General features: G+C 27.8%; 3 protein-coding genes across 6 annotated transcripts in view; 1 reads left to right on the top strand and 2 right to left on the bottom strand.

Moving 5' to 3' along the window:
- Nucleotides 1–630: 630 nt before the first annotated feature.
- Nucleotides 631–6017, bottom strand: LOC100164505 (GPI ethanolamine phosphate transferase 3). The gene is made up of 6 exons (XM_001951017.5): nucleotides 5087–6017; nucleotides 4923–4999; nucleotides 3222–4850; nucleotides 2806–3023; nucleotides 1296–1475; nucleotides 631–1221 (listed from the first exon to the last, which is right to left on the bottom strand). The coding sequence occupies exons 1-6, from the start codon at nucleotides 5818–5820 to the stop codon at nucleotides 1021–1023; spliced, it is 3039 nt and encodes a 1012-aa protein (XP_001951052.2). The 5' UTR covers nucleotides 5821–6017; the 3' UTR covers nucleotides 631–1020.
- Nucleotides 6018–6499: 482 nt separating this feature from the next.
- Nucleotides 6500–9770, top strand: LOC100168576 (dual specificity protein phosphatase 3). Of its 4 annotated transcripts, none has more exons than XM_008187692.3 (4): nucleotides 6500–6609; nucleotides 8915–9136; nucleotides 9192–9415; nucleotides 9517–9770. In XM_008187692.3, exons 2-4 carry the CDS (start codon nucleotides 8973–8975, stop codon nucleotides 9714–9716), a joined length of 588 nt encoding a protein of 195 aa, XP_008185914.1. In that variant the 5' UTR covers nucleotides 6500–6609; nucleotides 8915–8972; the 3' UTR covers nucleotides 9717–9770. The 4 variants fall into 4 exon arrangements, with proteins under 4 accessions (XP_008185914.1, XP_008185915.1, XP_008185912.1 ...); XM_008187693.3 differs by lacking the exon at nucleotides 6500–6609 and adding an exon at nucleotides 6688–6774; XM_008187690.3 differs by lacking the exon at nucleotides 6500–6609 and adding an exon at nucleotides 6696–7392.
- The window catches only part of LOC100569308 (putative phosphatidate phosphatase), a 4928-nt gene continuing 3861 nt past the window's right edge, over nucleotides 9714–10780 (bottom strand). The window contains exons 3-6 of the mRNA XM_008187694.3: nucleotides 10358–10602; nucleotides 10184–10241; nucleotides 9917–10081; nucleotides 9714–9823 (exon numbers count right to left, since the gene is read on the bottom strand). Coding sequence (XP_008185916.1) covers nucleotides 9773–9823; nucleotides 9917–10081; nucleotides 10184–10241; nucleotides 10358–10602 — 519 coding nt within the window. The 3' untranslated portion in view covers nucleotides 9714–9772. The remainder of the gene's footprint in view (nucleotides 9824–9916; nucleotides 10082–10183; nucleotides 10242–10357; nucleotides 10603–10780) is intronic.

The raw sequence follows: 10780 nt of genomic DNA, 5'->3' as shown, positions 1-10780 counted from the left end.
CCACTAGAAGTACTTTAATTTTTGTCAGTCGTTAAGGTCGTTTTGATGAAAAAATAATAGGGATTGCAGGGGCCTTAATATTTTAATTTGATCAGTTAGTAAATATGTTTATTAAAGAACTATTAATTATCAACCAAAGTTTTGTTATTTCTATCAAATATTTAATGTAATATCAAACGTATTTTTAAAAATAATTTATTGGAATTCAAAATTGTGTATTTAACGGGATTACCTTTTTTTTAAAAAATATTGTTCATATTAGGAAGATTTAAAAAATAATGCTGTGAAATTGTGGCGATGTTAGAGAACCACAAAGAAAATTAGGGCAGCAATAAAAATACATGAACTAATATCAACAGAAAAGAGATTATCAAAACTGTATAAACTAAAACAATAAAAAACCAAATTACTTGAACACATGATAAGACAAGAAAAAGTTTTAGGTTAAGACTTATTAGTTTAACATGTCTTATGTGTCACATAAATTGATTATGCATACCGACATTAGAGCAATAGAACTGATTATCAGTCACTAAAAGAAGCTGCTATAGACAAATACATTTGGGCGCAATTACTATAGAATTGCATTTAGTGTCTATATTATAAATGTATAAAAAAACAACGCATACATAACTACTCAAAGAATGATTTTAATTATATCTACTTACAATCAGTCATGGCTTACATATTAAAACTAAATAAAACGTAAAAATTAATACAAAACGTCAAAACAAAATTAAACACGTGAAATGTGATAAACTGGTCAAGCTCTATAAATAAATGGTACCAACTATGAACTGCAGTACTAAGATATTATGTAAGATTATGATATTTCTAATTTACTTTTAGTATATTTTTAAAAAAAGTATAATATAATATTCATGTGAATGAATCTAGAATTATTAAAAATGATTACTTAAATTATTTGAGTTATTTTAACTTTTCACTAAATTTAAAAACAAAATTAAAAATTTTTTTTTTAACTTGATATTATACAGTCATAGAATGTTCAAAAAAAAATTAATTTGAGTGTTGTGACATAATTCTTTCAAATAACACATTTATGTGTTGAGTTACACGATACATAAGAATAAATCCAAAAAAAGAAAAAGGCAATGTTATAAATAATGCTATTCCTTCAAATATCAATTTTGGAGCAAAAATTTTCCACATCATCAAATGACGTGAATGAATAGTAGCTGCTGCCATGACCATTGCCACCTAATATTGAAAATAAGAATAATTAAATTATGTAAGTAATTAAGTAAAGTAGGTAATATTTATTTAATAATTACCCTAAAACAATTAGCTAGAATATATTTAGCAGTTAAATCAAATGAGCCGTGTATCATCTGTCTTGACTTTTCAGCTAATAATAATTCACCTCTAGCCATTGTTTGTTCATCTTCATCTTTGGGAGGCAATGATTTTCCAGACCAAGCACCATGAATAGCAAATGGACATATTAAAAGTAGCTATAATCAAAAATATTATTATTATACAAAAAGTATAATAAACTTTTGAATAAATATTTTGATTAATTATTGTTTAGTTTTTAGGTTTAAAATTATGAATTTATAAAAAGCGTTAAAAATTAAAATTTTATTAAGAAAATTAAATTTTTACATACATTGATTCCCGCTGTGGAAATTTATTTCTATGTACTTTAAGTGACAAGATTATTTTAAGACATACTAAAATTAATTTTAAAAATGCGTTTATGGGGAAGTCGTTCTGCTGTACAGTATGTTACATATAGAAAACAAAACAAAAAAATTTTAAATTTAAAATGTCTATTAACAGCTCAAAATGAGTCAAACTATTTTGTAAGTTTTTATCAAGTATGGAAAATGATAAAACAAACATATGGTGTGAATTTAAAGTATCTACGGTTATTTGCTTTTGAATTACAATAAAGTAAGAAAGTGGCTTGGTGTGGTGCGGTCCGTACACTCAACTGCGGAAACACTCTGAGTGTATTTAACGGCCGTAGTTGCAAGCTCCCAGATGCGTTACCACCCCAGAATTTTAGCAACAAATCCTTGCCACCCATACAAACGTGTTTTAACCAACCGTTCCTCCTCTACAAGCAAAAAATACAAGTAATGGTCATATTTCCCAGGCATAAGCTCAAAATTATATAGCTTCAAACGTTCATAAAAATTTAATTTTACTTTTCAGTTGACATTTTTTTTTTTTTTTTTGATAAAGGTATAAAAACTAATGAGGAATCTTGTATTAGAATTTTTTTTATGAATTTCCAACTAAAAATGTGCACATTTTCTTGATTCTTACGTTTTATAAGCTTAAATAAAAATTGTGGCTATGTATTTTTAATATTTTTCAACTGTCATTGTAACAATAAATTAGGAGCCTTGTATTCAATTTTTAAGCTTTTTAACTCTACAAATAAAATTCAACTGAGTTATAGAAAAAAAACCAAAAAATGTCTGTAAATAGCTCAAAATAAGACAAAATATTTTGAAAACTGTGTTGTGTATAGAAAATGCTAATATAAACAGTCAGTGAAAATTGCATGTATCGTTACGGTAGTTTGTTTTAGAGTTACATCAAAATTCAAAATCGAATTATAATCATAAATATCTCTGTTTTTTCTTAATTTTGTTATTTGTTTTTCATGACGGGAATTTTAAATTTTGATCTCCGGAATGGACCAATTAGATTCACTTTCCCATCGAAGAATTATTTCGACTACGCAGGCACACACACAAAATAAACCACATAATTGTAAAATCAAATGAATATACATAAAAAAAAACTAATATTATTTTTTCTATAAATTACCGGTAATAAAAATGCATGAACAGCGTGTGAAAAAAATGTGTTTGCTAAAATAAAAAATCCAGGAAGCCATGTATTGTTTTCTACATTTGATTGTAACACAAATGCAGCATTCCAATGTATTGCAGGAAAAGACGGATTATGTCCAGTACCATAGAACCAGTATGATGATGATAGAGTCCACAGCAAAATATACAACCAGCTTACAGTATATAATTCATCTACAAAAATAATTAAAAATTATTTGTACACAGTTATATACTAAATATCATAAAATATGTACCTACAAAATGTTCATATGCTATTATGTAGTAAGTGCATTTAATTTTCATAGTGAATTTGGTAAATTAAAAAGATTATAAATAAATATTATAGATGCAAAATGAACAATCTGCAAAAAATTACACATAAATACTAACTGATTTTGGTACATTGATTATGCCTTATGACCGAAACAATCATGGCCATTATCCAGATGGAAATAATCATGATTACTACTGACACTGCATAAACATATCCAAATAGTAATCCTCCAAAAATACATAACAATATTGAAAATATCAGAAATGTTGCACTGTAAACTGTGGCAAGTCCATATACTATAGGATAACCTTGAATATGTGGACCTAACTGCATTTTCACAATATTTTTTGCTATTCTGAGAATCAGTTGGTAAAAATTCTCTGATTGATTATTAGCTTTTCCTTCTTGTAAGTCCACATAGTGTACAAGTAATGGGCTTACAAATAATGTTATCATTAGTATTACAGTTAATAATATAATAACATTTGGTATGTACGCTACATAAGGTATGGTATGCTTCAAACGTTGAAATGAAGAATCAAATATCCAATGAACAGACAACAGTACAGCAAATATTCTTGGCAAAATTGAAGACAAATAAACATTTAAAGAACATCCAGTTAGGTTTCCAGAACATTTCAATGACTTATGTACAACAGTAACAGAAATTACTATAAGAATTATGGAAATTATTGAATTTCCGGTTTTGGTTTGAGCTCCATCTTCAAAACACCATCCTTGTTCTTCGCGGCATTTCCAAAATGAATGAGAGTAACGCAATATAATACACAGCAGAATTGAACACCACACAACTTTGCAGTTTAATGATGTGATCCAATGTTTAAGTGAAAAGTTTTTAGGTTTTATTTTATTACGAAACCATGTTTTTCTATTTTCTAATTTAAATCTGACAACTAAATACCATAGTAAAAGAGCAAATGATGTATGCAATACATATGATTCTTCAATGATGTAACTATTAGAAAAAAATCCAAGAGTAGTTAATACAGTAAATATACGTATCAATATTTTATCAGGTTTATTTGTATTAAGAAAATCTTGTGTTAATGATGACCAACAAGCTACACAAAATATAGCAAGAAAAATAGTACCTATAAACCCAGTAACAAAAAATACGACAGTTATATGAATTATCTTATAAAAATAAAATAGAAATGCGATTAAATTCAATGGAACAACTATGCAAGACATAATGAACACTTGCTTTCCAGTGATTTTATCATAATGATCTAAAGCAGATGAGCCAACAAGTAAGAAACTGAAATATAATGATACAAACATTAGGACTAAACCTTTATAAATAGAACTTTCATCAAAACGTATCCAAACTTCTTCACACGCTCTTCTACTTAATTGCATAAAATTTTCACAACTTTTCACAAATGTGTTATGTTGAATATCTAACATTTTGAATGTATCTTTAATAAAATGAATATGCTTATCATTAAGTTCATCATTCTGTAATGAGTAAGTTGTAAGATAATCATTGATCTGTTTAGCGTTTCTCCAAATACTATTGACTAAATGAAAGTTTTGTGGTAAAGCTGATTTAATAAGAGAGCCAATATTTGAGAATGGAATAGGAACACCCATTAATGTTGATATAGTAGGTACTAAGTCAACTTGTTTTATATCACTTTCTGTTTTTGGTTGTAATTCTTGAGATGATGACAATACGAAAAGTGCAGATGTTAATTCATTTTCAGATTCTCCCCCATGATCACCTAAAAATACACAGTTATTTTCATCAACATTAATTAACACTTATTTCGATGGAAAATTATATATTTACATACCATTTGATGTCATTCCATGATCACCAAATACAAAAAGCATGATATTTTCACGACCAAGAATTTCTTTTAATATGTCTCTGAAATTTAAAGAAATATATTGATATATCCAAGCTTGGTAACAGTAATAAACAGAGTAATCAATTAGATCTAAGAAAACTTCTCACCTCAAAACTACATTTATTTCATTTAGCTTCCTTTCCATTTCTTTGTGATTTGGTCCATATCTATGACCACAATGGTCAACTCCTAAAAAATGAGCAATTAACACGTCCCAATCATCTTTTACAATTTCAGGATATAAGTTTTTTTTGATTCCTTCATCAACAGTATCCAAATCCCAAACATTAAAACTTGGATATGTATAATTTCTGTAAAATCTTTTCGGAAACAAATTTGCCCATGTATCATCTCCCATGAATACAACTTTTTTTCCATTATTCACTAACTGATCAATAACATTATCTTCTAGTAATTCTTCAGTTGCAAAATTTGAACCAACATCTATAAAAGTAGGTAAACTTCCAGTAGTGAGAGCGGTTAATCTTTGCATAGTCGTGGTCGGGGGATCAGCTATAAACTTGTATAATCGTGACTGTTTTGGATAACTGGCCAATATGTCCCTGAACACTGTGATCTTGTTCGTATATGGCATGTTCTGTTCAGAATGAAAGACAAAATCATGGCGCAAGGCATCAATAATTAACATCACCACTTTTGTATTGGTTTTTGTACAATTCTGTGTCAACTCTTGTAGAGAATTGATATCGGTTTCACAGATGGACTTGTTGGGCAAGACATCTCTGTGCAGTAATAGTCCCTTGCTGAATAGAAGTATAATTGAGGCGAAAGTGTACATAAGCCATAATAGTATAAACACGTACTTGAGCACCAAACACATTGTGTTGTTTTTTTTTTGTTTTAATATATTTTAATTTAATTTAATTATAATTTAACCATAAAATATTCATTATTACTACGATTGTAATTGTATCACTGCAGTCATGACTAGAATTATTACACTCATAATTCTGTGATTAAATACTACCTAACATTATAATTTTTTTTTTTTTTATAACTAATAAAATAATAAATAATAGGTACTTCACATCTTATACTGGATTTCTTGGTAAATAGGTACGTCCTACAATAATTTTCAATAATCATTATCCGTAGGACGGCATATCATCGTCACTCGTCGCTGTATCGGTATTCGCTAAAACGTCCTCATGCTCTCTTAAAACTCACAATGCTCATAATAATTAGTAAGTACATGTGTATAGCGTATATCTTACGACGTGTGTGGGAGTGTATGTGTGTGTAACCACATAAATATTAGTTAATACTTATATTTACCCTATGGTACCACCAAAGAGATACTACAGAATAGGTTTTCACGAATTAAGATATATCAGGATATGGAACGGAAAGAGCTTATCAATGTTTTTCTGAGTCCGCACGATTATCACTGTTTGGTATGACAACTAGCGCTTTATAGGATTGTTCTGTGTTAGCCGGCAGAATAAGGAACTAAATGACAATAGTTTATAAATCTCCCGGTTAATACAGAACCACCCAGTAAAGCGCTAACTGTCATGCCAAACAATGAGAAGGTTCGGGCTTCACTTATCACACGATCGTTCGTTATCGTGATCTATTCTATTGCAGAATTAACTAACCGTGGTAAACGGTAAGTAGATAACAATGTGATCTACTTCTATCACGATTTAAGATAGTACTATTGTTAATAAACAATATAGTACTTATAATTATTGTTCTATGATAGGTAGTCAGATACTCAGATAGTACTATTATACAACCTTGTAAACAAGTTGACAACTATCTTAAATCGTGGGTTTGTAATATCATATATTTTTTTTTTATCAAACACGAACTCGCGGGCTGACTGCAGATTGCCTGATTGCAGAATCGCATAGGTGCAAAGGCAAACGATCTCCCAAGTGCAAACTTTACTGTAGGCTGCGGCAGTGCGGCTACCGCTGCTGCTTGAGGCCAGTTCATTTTTTTTGCTTTGTTGTTATTATTTTTCCGAACGAGAATAATAACAATTTAATTATAATATCAAACAACGTTAATTTAACATTTTAACGTGCGCGATAATTTGTGATAGAGAACTCTACACGACATTCATTCGGTGGTTCGACATGCGGCTCAGAATTTACGTTAATTAAAAGCGAAACAACTTGACTCTATGTATCCCCATATATAATAAACACTTACATTATTGACAACCATATCTGATACCCGGCTATCTGCAGTAATTTAATAACCCGTACCGGTTGTACATAATATGATCAATGTCTTAAAAATATCTACTTTAATAATCGTCAATTATGATATAGTCTAAAACGTTTGCATGTTTATACGAGCAAAAAAATATTTCAACATAAAAAAATAGTTTAGTTCAAAATTCACTATGTTATTTTTAGGAGTCAAACAAACAATTTACAGAGTAGGTATCTTACATTTTGTTTTTAATATCAACCTTTTTATATAAAATAATAGCTCATTCCAGAAGAACCTAGAAAGTCTTGATGTATAATTATGATATATATCAAATCTTTCTAGAAGAAGCTATTTACTATAATTATAATGCTTGATTTACAATAATTATGTTTTTAATTTTTATCGCTTATGTAAGATATATGATCGAGTAATTAGTACCTAATGTAACATTTATGTGGTTAAGCCAAAATAAAAGTAAGTTAATGTATAGGTAATTTGTATCTTCTTACTAGTTTTTCATAGATTAAACTTTTCAAATGTACCTATATTTAATTAATGATGTTATAATCTTGATTCATAAAGCTGATCAAAAATCTATTGTTTTCAGGCTCTCGATGAATGTAATTTAATATAATTTTGAATTATCTTTAACATAAGAAATTGTTTTTAATAATAATTAATTTGAATATAATCTTTACTGCCAATCATAACAAAAAAAATGTCTCAAGCTAATATTTAATAATATAATGATGTTATTTCATACTTGTCATATATTATATTTTATACATAAAAACAGACTACAGAATGATTCACCAAGGATGCTCACCCTCATATTTCCCATTAATAATTAAATAATTAAATTCTGATTCTTATTTTTAAATATCTTTAAATATAGCAAATATAAAATAAATTGCTGTTGTTACATCAACTGATTAATATTATCTCAATTTTTTTGTTGTATGAATCAATTTTTGGTTCAAAGACTAAAAATTCAAACTGAAATCAAATAACTACTTTCAAAAAATTATATACAGGTAATAATGTTTAATTTTTTTTTAGTTTTGGTTATATACCTAATTTATAAATTATAATACATTTTTTATAGCATCGAAGAGTTGCACATTAGTTGGTATCATAATAGTGGCGGATCCAAGGGGGGCAGGGGCCTCGCCCTCCCCCTCCCCAGACTATAATTACTATAGAAGGGTATCTAAAATCATAAACGATTCCTAATCCAACCATAATAAAATTAATAACATTCCTAACAATTTCTTTCATATTTTTAGGAACGTAAATTAGAACATTATGTGTATTGTATTCATGGCTTAGAAGTAATTTTTTAAGGAGGCCCTCCCTCCCAAAATTAAACCCTGGATCCGCCACTGTATCATAATATAATCGTTTAGATTGAAAATTATCTCTGTACCTATAAACTATAGTATGTATTTGTACTAATATTTAAGCACTGATTAACTTGTTCAAAAGCAAATTAATCATTAAAAAATATAGCTCCATTATAGTCCATAGAATATATGAACTATTAAATTTAACAATAGATAATTATTTACCAACTAGATATCTCTATATTTTACTCCAAAATAAGTTATTTTTTATGATTATGATAATTTACAATTAATTCTTAATGTACAGATATATGGAAAGGAATACACACAAATATTCAATATTAAACATGTATATAAAATAAATTATTTTTCATTTTTATGGATAGTTTTTATTTTATTTTATAGGTAATATCTATTATCAATTGATTAAACCATAGTATTATAAAATATTTTGTTGTCAAAAATGGAATATTTACTAGCAAAGTTTCGTAAAAAAGATCCAATAAAAGAAGTTACTTTTGAAGACCTACAAGCTGTTCTTTTACGTACCCAACCTCCTGCTAAAAAAAAAAATATATCAACATGTGATTATAATGAAATTTGTCCAAACATTTATGTTGGAGATTGGTAAGTGTGAATACATTTTATTTCAACATGTTAAGTCTTCGTATTTTTCTTATAGGAACACCGCAAAAAATCTTAATTTATTGCTGTCACTGGGTATTACACATGTAGTAAATGCAGCTCAAGGCATTGGGTTTGGTATGGTTGATACAAATGAACAGTTTTATCGTCCATTTAATATTCAATACATGGGATTAGCTTTGTGTGATGATCCTAATGTTGCAATAAATGAATATTTTGATAGCGTATCAAATTTTATAGATGACGCTCTATCACAAAAAGGTTAGTTTTTACTAATTATTACTAAAATTTAATTTACAATCTAGTATATTAGTTTAAACAGGTAATATAGGTAAAAACCCATATTATATTCATATTTGTAGGTAAAGTGTTGGTTCATTGCATAATGGGTATTTCAAGGTCTGCAACAATTACAATTGCTTATTTAATGATAAAAAAAGGATTAAGAGCTAAGGAAGCAGTGGAAAAAGTAAAAAAAGCAAGAGACATACGACCTAACAATGGATTTCTTAAGCAACTAGCTCAACTCGACAATGACAGAATACATATTAATAATATTTAACATTGGTGCTGTAAACATATTATGATAAAAAAAAATTATATTGAACTATTTTTATGTCAGTCTTCATTTACGTTTTCTAGAGAAATCCGTGTCTTCATTTCATACATCTATTTAAAATAAAACTTGTTTGATTAATTTCTTATTTTGAGTAAATACTTTTATAATTTATAATAATTAATAGTACAATATATATTATTTACCATTAAAATAGCAAATGATGTACCAATAATTGAACCAGCTAATACATCAGTACAATGATGCATGTTATCAGTGACTCTAGTTAAAGCTGTATACCATGCAGATATAAATAATGCAAATTGAATAATAACCCATGCTACACTCTTCTTATAATTGTGTAGATACAACTTTTAAACATAATCAAATAATATATTTCTTTGTTATAACTAGGTATTATGTTATTTAAGTTATTTTGCCCATTATATGCCCTTTAATTACTTACAACTTACAATTGTGTATACTGTTGAATAGAACGCTAAACATGCATGGCCTGATGGAAAAGATGCCCTGAAATAATTTTATATATGCAATAGAAATATGCAGTTAAATACATATTTATTTGTTATAGGCACTGACGTACAGTGTAAAATAATTAATTTTCTTGGACTGTTCAAATAATTTACCTTGAATCATTTGATAAAGATACTTCTGGATTTGTGCATGTGTATTCTGAAATGAATTGATTTTGTGATATACAATCAATACTTGGTTTACACACATGAATAAAGTGAGGTCTTAAACGCCCAGTGTAATATTTTCCCAGATTTACTGTAATTTGGGCTAATCCAGCACCCAACCAAAAATAAATTATATTTACATATAAGCTTTTTATGTTGTTATGCATGGTCCAGTAATACTTCAAACTTATCTAAAATTCAAAAATACTGATAAATATAAAATAATTATGTTAAAGTACTAAACAAAATAATAGAATATGTAAATAATATGTAATGTATACAGAGTGATTCTTTTATCAAACAACATTCATTATTTCAAAAAGTGTACATTTTTTTTGAAAATATTTTTTTATATACTTTCAAGTCGCT

This window comes from Acyrthosiphon pisum, chromosome A2 (assembly GCF_005508785.2).
Source record: "Acyrthosiphon pisum isolate AL4f chromosome A2, pea_aphid_22Mar2018_4r6ur, whole genome shotgun sequence".
Taxonomy (NCBI): Eukaryota; Metazoa; Arthropoda; class Insecta; order Hemiptera; family Aphididae; genus Acyrthosiphon; species Acyrthosiphon pisum.
The sequence above is the reverse complement of the archived record's forward strand: the minus strand, read 5'-3'. Positions and strand labels throughout refer to the sequence as shown.

What these genes read in the sequence shown, in the direction of transcription:
- LOC100164505 (XM_001951017.5), bottom strand. Translation starts at nt 5,820, where the DNA reads ATGTGTTTGGTGCTCAAGTACGTGTTTATACTATTATGGCTTATGTAC. An exon ending in GAAATAAATGTAGTTTTGAG is followed by an intron (nt 5,000 to 5,086) that starts GTGAGAAGTTTT and finishes TTTAAATTTCAG; the next exon opens with AGACATATTAAAAGAAATTC. An exon ending in TTCATGCATTTTTATTACCG is followed by an intron (nt 1,476 to 2,805) that starts GTAATTTATAGA and finishes TTTTGATTATAG; the next exon opens with CTACTTTTAATATGTCCATT.
- LOC100168576 (XM_008187692.3), top strand. Translation starts at nt 8,973, where the DNA reads ATGGAATATTTACTAGCAAAGTTTCGTAAAAAAGATCCAATAAAAGAA. An exon ending in AACATTTATGTTGGAGATTG is followed by an intron (nt 9,137 to 9,191) that starts GTAAGTGTGAAT and finishes TTTTTCTTATAG; the next exon opens with GAACACCGCAAAAAATCTTA. An exon ending in TGACGCTCTATCACAAAAAG is followed by an intron (nt 9,416 to 9,516) that starts GTTAGTTTTTAC and finishes TCATATTTGTAG; the next exon opens with GTAAAGTGTTGGTTCATTGC.